This window comes from Hetaerina americana, unplaced genomic scaffold (assembly GCF_022747635.1).
Source record: "Hetaerina americana unplaced genomic scaffold, ioHetAmer1.1.p SCAF_4, whole genome shotgun sequence".
NCBI lineage: Eukaryota > Metazoa > Arthropoda > Insecta > Odonata > Calopterygidae > Hetaerina > Hetaerina americana.
In genome coordinates this window covers 40010774-40030984 of record NW_027286985.1, presented here as the reverse complement: position 1 = coordinate 40030984, position 20211 = coordinate 40010774, and the positions used below count along the sequence as shown (strand labels likewise).

The following is a 20211-nucleotide window of genomic DNA, read 5'->3' as shown; positions in this document are numbered from 1 at the left end:
CGTGAGACACCTCGATAGTTAGGAGTTGTAAATGAAATATCAGCTGGGTTTCCGAAAGGGTAGATCCTGCGAGGGACAATTTGCACTCTTTGTTCATGATATTTTTATTTCGAGAGAGAGTAATGTTCCTGTGAACGCGGTTTTTCTAGATTTTAAGAAAGCCTTCGACAAAGTACCTCGTGGTAAACTACTAACAAAGCTAGAAGTATATGGCATAGATGAAAATCTCCTGGGTTGGATTAAAGACTGTTTGAATGGTTGGGTACATTAGAGTAGTCACATATGGGGAAGGGGGAGAAGAATTTTTGGTCTCAAAGCAAGAGGTGGGATATTTTTTGCTGAGTTGTAAGGAGTTTTGCTTTCTCTTATTGTTATTCAATCATAAATGTTTAAACTCTTAAGTCTAGCCGGAAGAAAAATTCAAAATTGGACAAGACATTTACTTGTAGGCTGAGTTGGCAAGCTGCTTGTTCTCAGTTGATACATATAGAAAAAGGAATAGTTATTTTTAAGATATAAATAATGTTCTTTATAATTATTGAATGAATACATGCTTTTGTATTTCAATCTGTAAAAAGGTTTATTCCCGATAATAATAATAAATAAATCCCTATTAAACACTTAAAGATTCTAACCTGTGGTGATTGGTATCTTACACTATTTGTTTAAAAAACCGTGTGAATTGAGTTCTATATCTAATTCATTCACTTTTAAAACTTAAGGATTTCGTAATTATCAGTGCATATAATTGTTTCCGTGGTTTTCCCTCTAATATTTCATTTGCCTAACGGAAGCTGACTACCATGAATGCCTATACGCGTCGCTAATATACAGGTTAGGTTTTCGGCCAATAGGAAGAGCGGAACACGTTTCAAACTTCAAGAAACAGGCGGTGGAGGAATTGTCGTATCTGTTCAGAACCGTCTCAACGGAAGAAGTGGTCTTATGATTGTATGCGACTTTGTAACATTATGTGAACGAGATTAGGGGCGGTGTGTTTTGAAAAGGGTTAGTTCCTTTAACCCTCGGGAAGAATTATACGTTTACGTTGAAGGAGAGTTTAATTCGTTTGTAATTTGAATCAGTTCTAAGTGTCTTCACCAAAATACTGATGAACAACTAGTTAACACGTGCTGGGATAGTTGATAGCGCGAAGTAAATAAGACGGCCAAATACCATTTCTCTGCGTATAGCATTTCTTTAATATTGTGGTATAGTGATTTCGCATAGGTGCATGTAGGACAATTTCCACAGCAGTATTCGTGTAACTGTTGATACAGTTTGGTGCTTTGCCTACATGTTTTTTATCACAGCTTCGTTTTCAAAATATACTTTTTGACTGTAAAAAGCCGAGATGGAGGTATTCTATAAGTTGATCTCTGAGCCACCATTGCAGGAGGCTTTCAAATGCGTGTTGGAAGATGCAAAGGTATGTGCCTGTTTTACCATTCCATCCGTATATGTCCATACCATTCGGCATCACGCTAATTGTTCTCCATTATTACAGGACTTAGATGCACTTCGTGAACTAAGTAACAGATATGAGTCGATGAAAGAGGGCAATGCTACTTTGAAGTACACGGTTACTAATGGGATAGCTTCGAAGAAAAAATCTTGTGTCGAAGGTAAGGTATCGTTTGATTTTCCTGCCTGTGATATGGCGGAGATAGTGTATTTGCTTCTGACAACAATTAAGGGAATGATGAGGGGTCATCAATATAGATCAGCCAAAGATAACAATGCTGTGAAGCAAACTGTCACAGCATATCCCGCAGTTGCTTGGAATTTAACAAATAGCTTTTGAATATTATGAGAGTGCATAATTATTTTTATGAACCGTCCAAAATCCTCTTCATTGGTAGACTATGTATCATGATGACTGGAAGACAGCTTCATTTCATTTGCTTATTAATAGGAATAATATTTGAATTAATAGGAATCCAAAATAAAGATCTTAAGTATTATCTGGGGCCAATTTTTATCACTCATGGTGACCGTCTTTTCTTATAAACTCAGTTTATGTTCGTTCTCACCTCTTCGTTTGCATTATTATTCACATCCGCGAGACTCCTTTTAGATGCAGAAATATCCATCTGTGGTTAATGTTGGCAATATTGGTGTTGCCTACAGCCTTATGACTCTCAGTATAAATATAAGGAGAAACGTTTATAATGCTATGATGGGGTTGTTTCCCCATTGAAGGCCCTTTTGAACAATGTTGTTACTCCCATGGGGTGGTAAAGTAAATTAAAGAAAGAAAAGAGCATGCAAGCAATTATTTTCATAAGTTTTATTTCTTGTACTAACTTTTTAATATTGAAAACATCATGTAATTTTCATAGGTTGTGGAGTAACATGTGTAGCCTGTTAAGTATTATTATTATTATTGGGTAATATACCGGTTAAGGTAGGTTTTTGGATGGACAAAATTACTAATTCAACAATTTGTGACCCCACCAGCAAAACACAACATCCTACTTTACATCAGGTCCCTCTTCAGCTCTGAGTATCTCCATATCAAAGTTTTTATGAGTCTTTTCTTAATATCCTTACTCAACGTCCCTGTCATCAACTCCCTCCTCCTTGTGGAAGCCTCTTTGCCTAGCGCAATTCTTCTCCTTAAGTCCCTACTACTTTGACCGTGTTGGTCTAAGTATTATTATTTAGTGTTAATGGCAAATACCCCTGCATTCACTTGTGTTTTAAAGAATAATTTATCGTTGCACCAGAAACCATAATAAATTCAGTGGGACCATATCCTCAGTTGTTTGCATACACTGCCAAGTAACTTTTGCTCTGCATCAGATGAGTACTCTTTGCATGGTGTTTGGTAAAAGGTTATAAAATATTTTAAGAATTAATGCAATCTCGAGAGTTAATGCTACTTTCCTTGACATCTCTTGAGACAGTTCCTGGTGATTAGTAATGAAACATGGAAATCATTCTTTATTAGCATGACAAATTCAAATAGATTTTGTTTGCTGAGCCTAATGCCAATATTTTACCTATGTCTAAGTAATAGAGGCATTTCAATTATCTTCAGGACTTCATGAAAATGTAGTGGTAGTTTTAGGGGAGGATGCTGATAGCTGTGGTCATTTGCAGCATTTGGTAGTGCATGTAGGAAGGATGAGTTTGACTAAGTGATTGAATAAAAGATAAATAAATGAGCATTAACTAAAAATACAAAATTGCAAAAAAGATCAGATGGTGCCCCATGCCTCCTTTCTTATTTCCTTCATATTATTTTTATAATAGCTATTTAACTGGCTTGATTGGTGAGCAGATAAGGGAAAGGCCTGCCAATATTAATGCCTTCTTTTTTTAGATATTCCATTTTGCTGTGTGAACGTCATTGCTAACTTGTCCCAATACATCCATTTCAGTGAATATGGTCATCTCTTGTTACTATATGTTGAATCAACATGACAAATTTCATTCTCAGGATATCTATACTAAAATATTTAATCATGTAAATATGATAAATATAAGCTGTACGGGGTCAAATGTCTCTTTGTGAAAGTTTTTTATATCCATCAGATGAAAGGGAGAATTTACTTCTTTGTAGAAATAATTTTCCACACATTAATTCTGCGGAGAAATATGTTATCTCTTTCATCTGATGAATTACTACCGATAGACCAATTATAAAGGTAAATCATGAGAACAAATAAAGATAAAAATGCATTGGAATGTAGGAAATAAAAACAGTACCATTAAAAGCAAGTTGGGAAAAGTTTAATCTCTCTCCAAAAAGTCTTGGTTTGAATAGAATCCCTCTTTTTTTTGGAATTTGTTTTATTTTTAATGCCTTGGTGCTTGATATTTTGTAGGATCTTATTATAAAGGTAAGGGGTATCATGATGGTGGGCTTCTTGGCAATATATGGTTTACATAACGTGTACTCACCTCTCTTGTTGATTATATTTGTGGTGATGTTTTAAATTAGGAGAAAATAAGGATGGCTTTTCATGGATGAAGAATGAGCGGGATGGAATGTATGGGTAGGAGGAATAAGGGAACCTAAAGATTGGAATAGTTAATTTCCTAAAGTGTGGTAGTTAGCCTGAATCGCAGCTTTTGTTGGCTGAAGGCCTTGCAGGTTTTGCCTCCTGAAAAAATACCATTTTTTAATGTGAATGAATTTGAGATTAATGCAGGATTGAAAGGGTAAGGATGGTAATCCAAGGGTAGAGCATTATGCTACTGACTGGAGGACCCAGGTTCAATTTCTGAGCATAACTCTTGGCACCCTCAGCTTCAGCCAAGTTGTGCGATTTTTTTGGGTTCCAAGATTTCACAGGAATCTGTTGGTGGCACAGGGTTAGGAACTGACCCAACTACCCTGATGTGTGAATTTCACATGCCATTGGAGTAGTATTGGGTAAGCTCTACCCTGGCCTATCAGACAGACCTTAGGGTTAATGGCTGTGTTAATGGTTGCAGGATTTTGATTCGTGCAATGAAAAATTTGGTATGTGTATGGCAATAATTCCTGTGGATCCTGTGCTGGATGCATTATCTGCATAGATTTTCCAGTCTAAATCCTTACAATCAAGGTGTGATCAAAAAAAGACCAGACTGATTTTATTCTGCGCAAACCGTTCAACAGATCAAAACGAGAGACAGTGCACCATCTAGCAACACATCTGACGACTAAAACGAGAGGTTTTGCAGAGAAACAATGCAAGGCATTTCCACCATGATAACGTGCTGGCTCACCCGGCACTGATCGTGAGAGCCTTTTTCGCCAGAACCGGAACTTCCGTGATCCCACAGCCACCCTACTCTCCAGACGTGGCTCCATCAGACTTTTTTTTGTTTCCAAAGTTAAAATCAACCTTGAAAGGGCACCAGTTTGAGTATATTGCAGACATTGAAACTAATTGTACGGCGGACCTGAAGAGGATCCCTTTGGCGGCTTACCAGGCAGAGTTCGAGAGCTGGAAGAATTGTTGGCAAAGGTGCATGTGGTCAGCCAAGGCATGTACTTTGAGAGCGACAAGTTCGATTAAGCTGTATGCATCGAAATAAACAAGTTATAAAATCAATCTTCTTTTTTTGATCACACCTTGTATAGATATTGCAAGGAACTTGGCTCAGGCTTCGCTCATTTGATTCATGGAATTTTGCAGTGATCATTTGTTGTGAAACATCATATATATCAATGGGCAGTAGTTGATAATTAGGCCATTTTATTTGCTCCAGTTCAGTGCATCTTGTACTGGGAAGTTTGCCATGGTTATATGGTTGGTTATTGTCACAATTTACCATGCATAAGGAATCATCAGCATATAACACTGGCGTACTACTATCCAGATATATTGGCAAGTCACTGACAAACAAAATTGAAAGAGGTCCTAGAAACTCCTTTAGCTAATGAAACTAAATTGTTAAATTAGCGTATTAATAATTTCAGAAAGGGTGCTCTGTTGAATCATTTTTATGTACAAAATATTAATGAAATCTACATTGATGATGTAAGCAAATAAAGTCATCATTGTAATTTTATTAACTAAACTATTATGTAAGTTTTCATGGCCTGATGAGTCCTTCTAATATTTCATAGCTCATGTCTGAAATGTTACTTCACCATCATCATGAAAATTGATTATATTTGTTATCCTGGATGTTTTGTTTATTGACAATTATTTAAATAACGTGTAATGTTTTCTATTTTGGTTAATTTTTTAGTATAGACTGAAATTAACAGTTGGCATTAAGGATAATTCCCGCCATTATTAATAATGGCGAAAATTAATTATGCTTGTAATTATAAGTAGGTTTGGTAAGACATATTTAATGTATCGAAAATTAATTATAAGAGAAAAATGTTTAGTTGGTGTAGCATTTGAGACAAAAATGAAATGCTAAGTATTTGGGGATCTACAAACCTATAGATATACTAAAAAAGGCCTTGGTGACCACTTCAGGTACTTTTCCTTTGAGAATTTACTTTTACGTTTGGCTGAAAGTAGAAGTTTCGAAGTAGTCCCTCAAAAATAGAAATACTGAACAGAGATGATTATTCAAAATTTTTTAGAGCAAGGTGAAAATGCTCACTAATTTTATAGCCTCTTTTTTTAAACATTGCATTTTGCTGTTTTAACCTTATTGTTAACTTGTCATAGAGCTCTCATTTTAGTTAGTGTGGTAATCTTTTGTCATTTACATGTAGAAGCAAAAGGATCTTTTGACTCCGTGCTATTAATTTACTATATACTTTTCATTCTTTTTCCACAGGTAAGGAAAATTTTTTAATGCCAGCTCCTAAAGAAAGACCTATGCGCGTAAGGAAGCGGAAAAATAGAGATTTACAGGAAGAAATAAATTCATCTCTAAGTAGTGGATCTACCCGGTCATCTAGAATGACTGGCATTCATGTTGAGAATGTGTGCAAGACTGTTAAACCAGCAAGAAGTAGGGCCACCAGATCAACAGCCCAGGCATTATCTCCTGTGTTATGTCAAAGTGACGTAACTATCAATGTTGACTCTGATTCATCCTTCAGTACTGAATCAAAGAAGAGTCGCCGTGGCACCAAGAAAGTGAAAGAATCAGCTCCAAGGGCATCTAGAAGGGGAACCCGTGTCAGCAGGCGTGTGAGTGTCTTTGCAAGCACTCGAGCAAGTACTCGTGCCAGCACCCGCTCTACTGCTCTTGCTAATACCCGTGTCAGTTCTCGTGCTGAAGTTGAGACCTCATTTCAGTGCAATTCATCGGTTTTTGTGGGGAAAGAACCTACCATACCACCAGAACACACCAAAGAGACCACAAGGAAAACAAGGTCAACTGCTGTAAAGGAATCCACAAATCTAGGCTCTGGAGAATCTGTAGATCACCTCAAATCTCCAGTCCCAACGGACTCCGTGTTGATTAAGAAAAAGCAGAAGCAGAATTTATTATTTAGCCCATATGGCAAAAGCACCGTGAAGGAACGTGTTGAGGCGTTTGAGGGGCTGTCCTCACATCTCACTGAGCCTACAGAAACCAAAAGCAAGGGTAAAGAAACAGTTCAAAAAGGTGTGTTGCCTGGTGAAGGCCGTAACAATGATGTGGTTTCTAGCGAAGTTGTTAGAACAAGCGTTGTTTCGTCAGAAGATAAAGTACTAACAAGAGCACATACTCCATTAGTGAAAGGTAAAATGAAACTTAGTGATAAAAGAGTTAGTTCAGTCATCATTAAAGAAGAAGAGGAGGAGGATGTGAGTGCAATGGAAGTAGATGAAATGGATGGTATGGTAGAGGAGCTTTTAAAAACATCCAACACTCCTGCTGAATCATTTAGTGGTAAGAAACCCAAAGAAGACCAGAATAACCTCACTTTCCATTTAAGTGCAGATGAAGAAATAAAAGGTGATGAGGATGAAGCAGATGATGAATGGATGACCGATGAAGAAGACAAGACTCCAGAAACCAAGTCTGAATCCATTTCAGCTTCTGTGAGTACGCATGACAATTTAAACTGCTTCATAATTTATAGTTTCAGTAGATATCATATTTGGTAGTTTATGGAAGCATATTCAATAGTTCCGGGCTCAACCTTGTGGAAATTCATTTTAATAAAATTAAGAATACAAAGTAACTTTCCACTGTCCTTTATTAGCGTACAACCGGTTTCAATGCTCAAGCGTCATCATGAGGTACCAGATGATAATGACTAATGGTCTCTGATTTCAAACAACAGTTGAAATTTTGCCATTGTGAATATCTCTTGGAACATTTAATGGGATAAACCTCAGTGTAGGTCTGGGAAGCTGCATGCACTGCAAATGTTTAAAGATTGTAAAATAAGCGGAGAAGGGTACAAAAAATAAATACAGGTTGTAATGTTGTCAGTACGAGTAAACTTCTTAAAAATACCTCAAGGATAAGTAATTCTTCCTGATAAGATCGTCGATTCCTAAAATAACGGACAAAACTTTATGGGATTGAAAGCATTCCTGCACATTATTTGCCAATATCTTTTCATTCTTCAGTTATTCAAATCTCATTGCTGTCCTAATTACGTATTCTCTTCATTTTCTTTCCACCTTACACAGCGTTTTGCCTTCATTATCCAACCACCGCGCAGTATATCCTCTATATACTGCTTCAGCCTATTCCAATTCAGTCTACTACTTTGCTTCTTCTCTCACTGTACCATATGTCTTCCTCTGAACTGAATTCATTTTTAAAAATTGTTTCATATTTATACTTTGAAAACCTCCAATATTCACTTTTGTCAAAGGCCAGGTTTCAAGACCACATAGCAGTGTTCTCCACGTAAAACTCAGTGCTGTTCAATAATTGTACTGTATGTCTCTGCAATGAATTACCCCCAATGTGAGCCAGGGCCTAGCCACTTTTACGCACAGAATTCCTTTGGATCACCAAGTGAAGCAATGCTGGGTCTGGACAGATATTGGATGGTTGGTCTGCATATCTTGACTGTGTTGCTCCCTCCTCTCTCTGAATATGGCAGGAAGGTTAAACATGGGTTGGCACAATGAGTCAAGAGGGCGAAGTGCCAGGGACTCAAGTCGGAGTTGCCTCCATACAGGGTGCGGCAGTATAACTTCCTTTTTTCAAATGCAAAATTCTTTCAAAAAAGGTAGTTATGTTGCCACACCCTGTATTGGCATTCAACATAGAATCGCCCATAACTTTCACTCTTTATAGAGTGGAAGTCAAGAGTTGTCATTTTTCCCAAAGTACCCATTATGCCAATATTCTTCCAAATCAAAAATATTGAATGTGCCTTTTTTGGTAATATTCACTCTGTTGTGTCAGACCTTTTCACTGTTTCGGCCAGAACCAACTTTACTCTTTGGGCTGAGGTTTTATTAATGTTGTTCCTATCCATCATGTTTCTATTAAAAAAGAGGTGTTTAAGCATCAAACCGTTGTCTATGATTTCATTTTTTAATAAAGTTAATAATCATCATAGTGGGTAACTACATTAATGTTATTGAACTGAAGTAAAAGTACTAATGTTCCTGTCAATTTTTTTCGGTGTCTTGGTACTGAAAAATACATTAGTATTTTCACTTCAATGATGATGGATTTTCACAAAGTTTTAGGATGAAAAAATCGAATAAATGTTATTAAAATGAAATGAATTTGACATGAATATTTGTTTTGCAACATAGTTCCTGGGCTGGATTACTTGTGAATAAATCTGTTTCTATCTGAGAATCCAGGTTCACAGAAAACAAATCAGTACAGCTCTTAATATTGTTTATGCAGTTTATTTGTTTATTAATATGGATATACCCATACCTACTGCTATATCCTAATTAAAATGGTCTACTTGTTTGATACTGTTGTTATTGGGAGGATGCACCCTAACCTTTCTCCATAAACAGGGAATTGATAATTTTTTAATTGTCATGTATAGGTCGTTATACTGAGCTCAATAGTCAACAATATTGAATGACAGTTTTTTAAGAATCAGAATGATGGACGAGTTGAGATAAATGTGATGAAATACTGATGGGTGGAGGTTGGCTATGTAAGACCTAAGTTGTGGGGGGTCACGTCTATAGACTAGTGTCTTTAAAATCTAGTGTATTTGTTTGTTATTTTATGAGTTTTTTATTAAGAGGTTCTATATAACCTGATGAATATTTACTTAATATTTAAATTGCGTAAAAAATTGAGTAAATTTGAAGGAATTTGTTTCCATCGTGTGTTTACCAATGTGTAGCAAATAAAGTGAATGTTTCTTCTCATCTACCAATTCTCTGTTCAATGATTAGCTATGTTAATATGATGCAGGGGGATTCTGCTGCAAGGCACATTATTAAAGTCCAAAAGAATAGCTTCCAAGAATGATCTTACTAAACCACAACTAAATTATGCTTCAGTGCAAACTCTGGTTCTGTAAGTAAAATCATGTATGTTAATAAGTAATGTACCATCCAATTTATTTGATTGAGGGTTGCCATGCTTTTGGCGCCCATATTTTTGTTATGTTTGGAGATAGGTTGTGTGTAAAATTTAGATCTAATTTCTCCCTGCCTTTTGGTATGCTCAAGCTATGAAATATTCCACTTTTTATTCCTAATGATGGCTACTTTTTAAAATTGGTTGTATTAATTCAAGTATGTGTTTGTGTGAATATTTTTTAATGATATAATTGTTTATTTTTTACCACTTTCCATTTCACTTCTGCACAAAATAAAAGCCTGTTTACACATTGTTTACCTAGCGTAATGGATTTTGAGACAAGTATGCTGTGTTCAGTTCATATAGATGTGAGGAATAGAACATATGGAAATGGATAGATGACAGTTCTATAATTCATACAAAGGCCTATTAGCCTTGAAATGTTAATAATAATGACAAATCTATGGTTTATTTCAGACCTGCACCCCTAAAAGAAAGGCCTCAAAATTATCAAAATGTGCACCAGAAGTTCCGGGATCCTACAAAGCCTTGCGTAGCAGAAGAGTTCATAAAGCTTCATCAGAGGTGTGTCTTGCTTTGGTAAGTTATACTATTACTTTTTCACAGTGCTTATATATACGAAATTTTTTGTATGTATGCTATGCCATACCTTTTTGAAGTGCAAGCATTCATACAAGTTGGCTATAGAATATCAGATCCATTTTCTGTATTTAAGCAACATCTTGAGCTCTTGAGTTATTTTTGATAAGGTTAAACTTCACCATAAACTTGGCACTAATGGTTGTAAAATTCACGTAGCAGTGCTAAGTGAGCCTATTGAATGACTCAATCTTAGATTGTTAGGAGTCACTTAAACAACTGATGACGAATCCCGTGGATCTGAAAAATTCAAGCTTATTAAGCAAGTACTGAAAGTTGGTATCATAAATTTTGCTATATGAAAGTATAACAAGTTTTTGTCACTAGGTAAGGCAGTGAAAGACAGAAAAATCACCCATGTCACTCCATTGATAAAAGCTGAAATGAAAAGGGCCACAAAAATTGCATATTGTTTATATCCCTCTAGCAAAATCCTCTAGTATATTATTGTGAGTAATGTCAAACACTTCCTAGATAATTATTATTTCTTCATACACATGCAACAAAAAAGTAGATCTTGTGAAACATGGGATTTTTTACCCTAGACATCCTCAAATTGGGGAATTGAGAACTCAAGTACATGTTACACTCTTAAGCCTGTTTCACACTATGCATTTTTTGTTGACTAGGTAGGTGCACCTTTCAAAATAAAAGAATGTTTTTGTGCACAACACACTGTTGAGATTGCTTTCACGTATCCACACAATTCTTCATTGACTAGTTGAGAGAGTAACTCTCTAAGTTCTTAATCAGTTCCCAGTGTTGTACAGCACTTCCCAATAGTCTTTACCTTTGAATTCTGTACGTTAAATTAATATTTTATTTTATGAATGTTAGATGCTAACACTCTTTCCTTTGTGACTTGTGTTAATTAAGACACAGTTGTACAATTTGTTTCCAAGTGTCTATGTGAAGGTGTTCATTGTGGTTATTTGGGTAATGAATCATCTAAAAACAGGTCAATCAATGCCTGATACCTTGTCCATGGTGTTCCAATATGTGATGCTATTTCAATAAATTTTCTCAAAAGAACCAACTCTGCTATGGATTCATTGGACAATGTGCTGCTGCTTTAGGGTGATTGGATGTTTAATAGAGCTGTCCTAATGTACCATGTGAGGATAGAACTCGGTAGGTGAATTCTCACCTACTGAGCTGAGCTAGAACTCAGTAGGTGAATGCTCTAATTACTTCCCAAGTATTTTTGTATAGCTCTTGTATTCATTACTGTCATGAAAATCAAAATTTTACTTACCCTAATGGGCTTTTGCAGACCTAGTTGAACACTACATATTGTGTGCAGTAAGTTACCGGCTTTAAGCAATCTGCAGGTGGACATATCTGATGAGTGTATGAATTTCTGTGCAGGCATTGAAAAGTGCTGGGAATAAACAGGGTGATCTCTCTGCGGAGAAAATTCAGGTGTCAGAAAATAAACCTCATTATTATTTCCAAATGCCTAATGACAAAGACCCAGAAGGCAGAGGCACATACTTATGGTAGTCTTCATACCCATTTGTAAGAACTCGGATAAAAAAAACAAATTAATATAAGTGACTGTGGTGACATCAACGTTGTAGCCATAATGTGGGCTGATGGGAAAATACTCACCATCTAGCTTCCGGGGAGAAGTTAAACCAGGAAAAAGAGAATCAAGTGTGCCTAATCAGATAAAAAAATGACATGAATATAAATTAATTTTTGCTTTCATTTGAGTTGCGGGAATTTATGATTTTAATGTTGCAGAATAGTTCATGTAGTTATATATTAAAATTAAACCTGAACATTTTCAAAATTTTTTTAAGCTATTATCATGTTTAAGTTGCTTCCATGTTAAGTACCATATTTTCTGGCCAATAAGATGAACATTTTGTGCTCTTAGAGGTACTCTAAATTCAGATTGTGTCTTATGTGCTGAGGCCATGCGGATGTAACTTAGGCCTATTTCACTCATGACAATTCGCTGGAAAAAACTTGATAAGTAATTTTCTCGTGTTAGGCAAAGGATATGATTACCTATGTTGACAATTTTGTTAAAATAACTGTTTTGAGGGAGTAGTAAGCAATAGAGTTTTAATATTTACTTGTAAGTCTCCCTAAATAAAATCTCAAATATGAGAACAAAACTGTCTCTGGGTTTGTACTTGGGTACATTGTATTTCCTGATGAACTCTAAAGAGTAAATAAACTGTACAGGTACATTCGAATGCTCTTAAATATCCAAAGCTTCAGGAGCATCTTAAGGACTGGCTAAAAAATCACAGGACGAACAGGAATAATGTTTCAAGGATTAACATAATTATCTCCGTGCCCAAGCAACTAGTGCCTAAGGATGGTGAAAAAGCATGAAGAAAAATAAAATCAGACTTCGCATTCCTGTGGAAACCCAATGTCTTTGATTCTTTCTTTGTGCTTTTTCACCATCCTTTCCGGTGGAAATGTTTTTTGATTTTTTTTCTTGGTAATTAAAAATAGTAACTTTGTGATTCCACAGAAATTTATTGCCATGCGACCCGGGTTTCGACGTTTGACTTCATCTTCAGGATTACATTGAAGGTTGAAACCCGGGTCGTATCGTAATAAATTTCTGTGGAACAAAGTTACCATTTTTCATTTCCAATATGAATCGATTCCATAAAGTTACGCCGGAAACCATCAATTTTTTCTTGGTGCTTTACAAATGAATATCCCAAAGTATCAGCCTGAACCATCTCTCAAAAAGATGGTGAAAAGATTGGCTGATAATCATTGTCTTATATAATTTCATGAACAATCTTTTATGTATTTGAGTTCATGCCTTTGTCTGTTTGGTTATTTCTGACACACTGAATATTTAGGTATAAGGCTGGCAGCATGAGATTCTTTTCAGGGATTGTTGACAACAGTAGTCAACTATTAGATGTGGATGGTTTTCACTTGCTGTTCACCATCTAGCTAAGATTTGACCTCGTTTGCCATTGTCATTGGAATATTATTCTATATGTTATCTATTGTATTGATCATACCATCTGGTGTAGTCCAGCAGTCTTTATAACTACCCTGGCTTTTCTGGGCTTCTAAAATGCATATTGTGGACAGTAAGCAATGTAAACAGCCTTTAAAACATGAATATTGTCTATCCTTGAAATCACTTCTAGTTCTAATCAAGATACATATTTTTTTCAGAATCCTAAAGCAAAACAAACTGGTACTATTCCAAAGAATACTGCCATATTGGTACAACAACAGAAGTTTGTAGAATCTGAAAGTAAAGAAGCTGAACTTAAGAGGCAGCAGGAAAAGGAGATGGAGGCTATTAAAAGAAAGGAAGAGTTGTTAAGGAAACGCACAGAAGCCACAAAAAAGTAATCTTCTCTTAATTATTCTATATTCCTTTCTGTACTCGCTTATAGCATTCAATGGCTGGCTATTCAATCATTTCAAGTCTGCATGCTTAGCTACATATAGTTGCCTAGGAAACACTAGGCACATGCGAAGTTGGTAATTAAAGTAAGTTATTGCTTTTGGTGAGTAGCTTGAACTCCTTCCTTTTTCCTTACCCATGTAGTGTTTTCCAACAGGCTGCAATATTTCCTCGGTTGGCTTTCACTGTCTTCCTTGAATTTTGCCTGTCATCTCTTTCCCGTTTTTATTTATGCATGCATTTGTAATTTTTTATCATAGCCCACTGATACCAACCCTTCCAATAATTAGTTTTCCATCAATATTTTTTCTCTGTAATATCATACATGACCTTACATGGCCACTTCAGGTCACTTGCTAATTAACACGATATATCTCTCCATCCTATATATCTACCTTCCAAAGTTAACCAAGTTATTTTATGGCTCTCCATTCCCTTTAGCTTGGCCTCGTTAATTCCTTGAAAAAATAGAGTTTTCTTCCCCATCATCCAGTCTTCAAGTCCCAAAATGCGCATCCCCCACCAAAAAGAATTATTCAATAAGTGTTACCAAATGCCAATTTTTGCCTCCCACTGACGTTCCAGTCAAACTACAAACCCGCTGAATAAGTCTACTTATGACTTTTTGAAGCTTATTGACACTCGGTACTCAAATGTTGCCCCCACTCCATTTCCGGAAAGCTTTTTTGTCTTCTCCTCCCCCTCATACGTGCCAATTATATCCCTTATCCCTCTCACCCCTCCACCTCCTCTCCCCTCTTCTTCAGCAGTATTCTGCTTCCTTCCACAGAAGGTGTTTGTACCATCAAATATTTTATTTGATCTTGGTGTGGTTTTTTTCTGGTGTCATCAGAGCTATTTCACTTCCATGCTAGTGTTAACGTTTAACTGCTTGAGTGCAAAAATACTATATAAATGACATCCCTGTTTTATTTACTCATTATAATTGTACATTTCAATTCCTCCCCTGCAATACTTACTTTTGCCATCTTCTTCATAAGGAGGTTTTCACACAATAAGACACCTATCCTATCAGTTTACTCCTTTGTGCTGCATTACTTGCAATAACTTGATCCAAGTTTTCTATCGTCATTGATAAACCCAAAATGAAATCTTTCTCTTATTCTTGATTCTTTTCCATATTAGCAGTCACTTAAGAGTTAGATAGGCCAGAGCCTTTGGGAAATTTGACTAACTACTAATTCTCTTTTGTATTTAGTAATTTTGAAGTAATATACATATGTTGCATAATGGAATTATCTTTATAATGTCAGTGAAATTGATTACATAATATTGCATTACCAATGAGTGAAATATAATTACAGGAAAAGAGAAGAAAAGATGTCTAAAGTCAAAAGAACTAGGGAGGAAAAGGAGAAGGAAACAGAAGCTAAGAAAGTTAAGAAGGCCAAGCATCTAACAAAAAAGAAAAATAAAGAAGTGAAACCAGTGGTGGAGGAAAAGAAAACACCAGTTCAGCAGGTAAGATAGAAATTTTAAGTGTACAAAAGAAAAACTGTGTTTTGATAGTTTTAAATCTGATAAATACTGTTAACTATCAATTATCCATGCTAATGGATGGGTGGCATAAAAGTTTTTAAATGAAAACATTAAAATAATACTCACTACTTTTGATTTTATGATCAAAAGCCTTTTTCAGCTAAGTTAAGATTGTTCAAAAATGTGTATTTTTTAATAAAATTTTCAAAGCATTTACTTATTATCTTCATGGGTGTAATTTTTCTAAGATTCTGAGGCACTGGCAATAAAGTATGGCATAGATAATCAGCACATAGACAATTGAAAGGTAGCTGTACATGTATGAATTCTTTATCAATAGCATATGTCTAATGTGCTCCTGCAGTAAAGAAGACTTCTCGAAGAAGCACAACTTGCTAAGTTGTAAAATGCTAAATAAATCCTTACATCATAATCTTGTTCTCTTTGCATTCACATGCAATTTGAAGTATGTACTCTTATTTTAATTGTTTCGAAGATCATCATTTTCCTTAGTGTTTATATTTTTATATCTTTTAGTATAATTGTAACGATTAATAGAAATACAAGGTTGAAATGCGACTGAATTAGATACATAGTTAAAATTAAATTAGTCACAGGTCTCAACTAACATTTCAAAGTTCAGTAACTTGCCTTTGCATATATTAATGATAATTCTACACAAATGGTAAATGGTAGCAGATGATGCAAGAAATCAAACTCATATGCAAGACATTGTTTAAAGTGTACAACCCACTTGTCCAAGACTGGTTGGTGCTTTTGGATATTTGAGTATGTGTTCAAGCATTAATCTAAGGAGATCACGTGGAAATGTTCTCAATTAATTATTTAAATTAAGACATTAAATTTTTAAAATAAATGATATTTGTAGTCCACAAATTATTTCTGTCTGAAGTTCAGAAGTAATACAATATTAGATGTACATTCAAGGAAATTAAGGAAAATATGCTAGAAAACAAAAAAAATTAAGTCTTTATGCTTAATATACATACGTAGCTTTAAGAAAAAAAGAAATTTTCAATTTTATTTTCCACGCACCTGTAATTTTGTGTAATGTAATTGTTGGCTAATTTTCAAAGTACTGTAAATTGTTGAAAGATATTTATCCTCAAAATCCCTGTGCGATGATAAATTTCCTGGGCAGAAGTAATTAATTTTTTTTCCATAAAAAATGTGGATGGTCCCCTGACACATTGGTGTGGTAGCTATCTGTTCTGCCTTGTAGGTGATAGAACACCTTAGGTGATAGTGAGAATTGATTTAGCTTGTTCAAGTTTTTTACTTTGTTAGAATCAAGAATTTGATGCAAAATTATAACTGTTAAGATAATTTAGTTTCCTATTAGATATTAGCTTAGTTTATTAGAGATTAGCTTAGCTGTAAGACATTAATTACAGAATATAACAAAGATCAATCAGTGAAGCAGGTTGCCAGTAATGCAAATAGAATGGTTTGGCTTGTCAATTAATACTAAACCCAAATTGCACAAAAATGTTTTCTGTAGTAAAAAATAAATGCTGATTACAATCTTTCAGCTGAGAGGAAACATGTTAAAAACATTTTTTAGTTTCAATAGAAAAGCATATATGCTCACTGATGAATTGAGACCAGGTGCTGGCCTGTTTCTTATGAAGTAACCAAATGTGTTTCAACTGGTTTTCAGGCTGAATTATTACCTAACTTTCTGACCCTATTAATGTACCAGATTGATTATAAATATTTAACTTGCACATGATATGTGAATTGTTAAGTATAAATTTTGATTTTCAAATTTAAAAAAGGAATTTTCATTTTATAGCACATGACTAGAGATAGTTGTAGTCTACCCAGCCTGCTGTTATTATGAACAATGCGTTAAATTTTTAAGTCTTTCTAAAACATTTGTAGACTATTAAAGCCCTGAAAGTATTGGTATGTTATTCTGAAATTTTTGAAATTATTCTTAACCAACTCCAAGATAAATTTCATCCAACTCCAAGGTGGTGGGTTCCATAATGGACAGTGGATGAATTGACTTGGAATGGCCCTCACATCGCATAACCTTGTTTACATCCTTTGAAAGTTGTTTGAATCCTATCACAGCTCCATACATTTTTTTTCAATTTCCCACTATGTAGTCTTAAACTGAAGAAAGGAACTTCGACATATAGAAAGGAATTTTTGTGATACCTGTAATCCTCAACAGGAGAAATTGTAGATTATTTGTGGTGATTTCTTTCTGAAACCAACAATCTCTGTGAAATGTATATTTTAGTTTTAGTCCTTGAATTATTATCATATAAACATTGATATAGTCTTTTGCATATGGAGTAGATTTTATTTTTGAGTTGGACTTAATTATTGGTAAGCGAAAGACACTCAACCCTGAAAACCATAAAGTATGTATTTACCAAATGCACAGGTCTTTGTATGTGATGATAATTTCCATTGTAGATTGTTGCTTTAAAAGAAATGCAGCTTAATTCCACTTACACGATGCCGGAGGAAGAATCAGAGGGATATAACATGACACCTCATTGGGCAGAAGTCTCCCCCAAGCAACCTGATAATCCAAATGACTATGGTGTTGTAGACAAATCGGATTGTTCGAGTGAGGAGGAAAACGATCCTCGCAAGAAGATACCAGTTTGGACCAAAGGTAAGAATAATGAATTATGATATGCTTTAACTTTTTTAGCATTTAATGTATTATATCTAGGTATGGGGATATCTGTCATTATACAATAACCTTATTGCACAGCATATATGTAAAGGTATATATATACACACACATACAGAAGAGTATGAAACAGTTTATTTTAAAGTGAAGCCGCGTACAAATTTTGTCGATAACCATCACATTATTTCCATGGTACATATCGTTAAACTTTTTTTTCTATTTTTGAGATTGTTTGGAAGCTTAATTCAAATATTTGAAGACTTGCCATGCTGCAAGAAATATTACTTGGTTTTCCAGCATGCCATGGAATTCAGTACATAATACCTAGGTATTAGGATATCGCTGTCATTATACTATGGCCTTATTACGTAGCGGCATAGTTTGTGTTTGTGACTATATCGTAAAATCTTTTTTTAAATCATTCCAACTGGGATGGTGATTCACTGCCAAAGTGACCTTGACTTCTTTTTCGTCTCCCTAAACCATTGTCCTATAAAACGTTAAAGAGAGAAAGTGATACTCGCTTAGAGGCAATATGTGGCATCAGTGCATTTCAAACTCTGTATGAGCTCTCACACATCCACCATGAGTGGGGATCCCTGAATTTAGGTATACCATTGGCATTTCTCAACAAAGGAATGGGCAAAAATTCAGTGGTCTGGTTAAGGTTGAGATTCTGCATGTGTGTGTAGTATATCCAATATAATTTCATGTAGGCATTTGACCTAGGAAAAAAGAGGTGTGCTTAGGGGAAAGTAGAATATTTTTGTGTCAGGTGAATAGCGTAAATGTGCCTTCACCTATGTTAGTAACATTTCAATGTGAGAAAATTTAATGGTGTACCATATCTTAAAAGTTTCAAAATAAGTGGGCAAAGGGGCCAGTTGATGATCAAATTAACAACATGTTTACATTATGAGTTTACTAGAGTGAATCCAGAGAAATTATGGGCCTTATACCTACAAGAGCAACTCTCTTTCAATAGTCTATATTGCAACAATTAAAAAGGCACTCTTTTAAGCCTTTATTGGTTAAGAGGTGCTAGAATATTAATGTGCAATAGTTTAAATTATGCATGGATTAATAATTTATTTCTTGATTTTCAATATTTTTTTCTAAGTGGTAATTGTGGTGAAGTTTTTAATTATAGATCAGAGGTTTCAAAAGCCTGTTCACTATTTGTAATCCACTATTTTTATGCTCAAATGTTAAGGAAGCCATTTTCAAATCTTTTAGTAGCAATAGTAAACAGACCGTAAATATTGTTAACTATAGTTATACTTGTATGGGATTGTTTTCCTGCTCATACCAAATTTTTCATAAATATATTTTTTTTTTGCAGAAGTTCGTCAAGAGGCTTTTTATCAAAGCTTTATCCCTACTGAAAAGATCGCAGAGTTTTGGCAAACCAAGCCAAGAGCACTTACTATTGAAGTGTTGTTTGGCACTAAGGTTTCCAAAAACACACTCAAACGTGGCCTCCAGTGTAGGACCTCCAGTGCAATATGGCACACACCACCTATGAAAAAGTAAAATTGGTAATGAATTGCTGGGATCCAAGAACCTAATTGGCAAGAAACTAACTTCATTCCAAAATGAGTTTTTAGAAATATTTATTCCCAATATTGTACTATTTATCACTTTAGAAATAAGCTGGTGAAAGAAATTCTGTTTTAACGATTTGATTAGCTTCATATTTTGTGCTGTGATTAAATTCCTGTCACTGGCTTCTTTCAAACTTTTTTATGTTTCAACTTGTACATATTTGCTTTTAGTGCTAATAATTAATGTTACTATATTGAATTTATCTCTTGCTTTAAATTGTTTAATTTCCCTTTCTTCAGCACTGTCCTAACATTCCCTGTTCCTATTCTAATCTGGTCTTAGAAGAATGAAGAATTGGGAGAGAGTAAAAGAAGCGTGGTGGAAGACACAGTGTGAGGATATGGAAAGATTGCAGAAGAAAGGTGGAATTGTTGATATATACTAGATGGTTAATACACTATCATAAAGTAAGAAGGGAAAATCTATGTTAACACATTGTATACTGGGGTATACAACTAGGTTTTAACCCTCTGTTCTGGTGGATTTTTAAATTACA

General features: G+C 35.0%; 1 protein-coding gene across 2 annotated transcripts; it reads left to right on the top strand.

Moving 5' to 3' along the window:
- Window positions 1–796: 796 nt before the first annotated feature.
- Window positions 797–19855, top strand: LOC139692039 (inner centromere protein-like). 2 transcript variants are annotated; one of them, XM_071590053.1, is made up of 8 exons: window positions 797–1429; window positions 1508–1630; window positions 6249–7442; window positions 10348–10455; window positions 13696–13874; window positions 15259–15415; window positions 17885–18089; window positions 19453–19855. In XM_071590053.1, the coding sequence occupies exons 1-8, from the start codon at window positions 1355–1357 to the stop codon at window positions 19641–19643; spliced, it is 2232 nt and encodes a 743-aa protein (XP_071446154.1). In that variant the 5' UTR covers window positions 797–1354; the 3' UTR covers window positions 19644–19855. The 2 variants fall into 2 exon arrangements, with proteins under 2 accessions (XP_071446154.1, XP_071446153.1); XM_071590052.1 differs by having other exon boundaries at window positions 10348–10470.
- Window positions 19856–20211: the final 356 nt, after the last annotated feature.

Excerpts from the sequence above, each read along its gene's own strand:
- LOC139692039 (XM_071590052.1), top strand. The coding sequence starts at position 1,355 with ATGGAGGTATTCTATAAGTTGATCTCTGAGCCACCATTGCAGGAGGCT. Across the intron at positions 7,443-10,347 it reads CTGAATCCATTTCAGCTTCT|ACCTGCACCCCTAAAAGAAA; the intron begins GTGAGTACGCAT and ends GGTTTATTTCAG. Across the intron at positions 13,875-15,258 it reads CGCACAGAAGCCACAAAAAA|GAAAAGAGAAGAAAAGATGT; the intron begins GTAATCTTCTCT and ends ATATAATTACAG.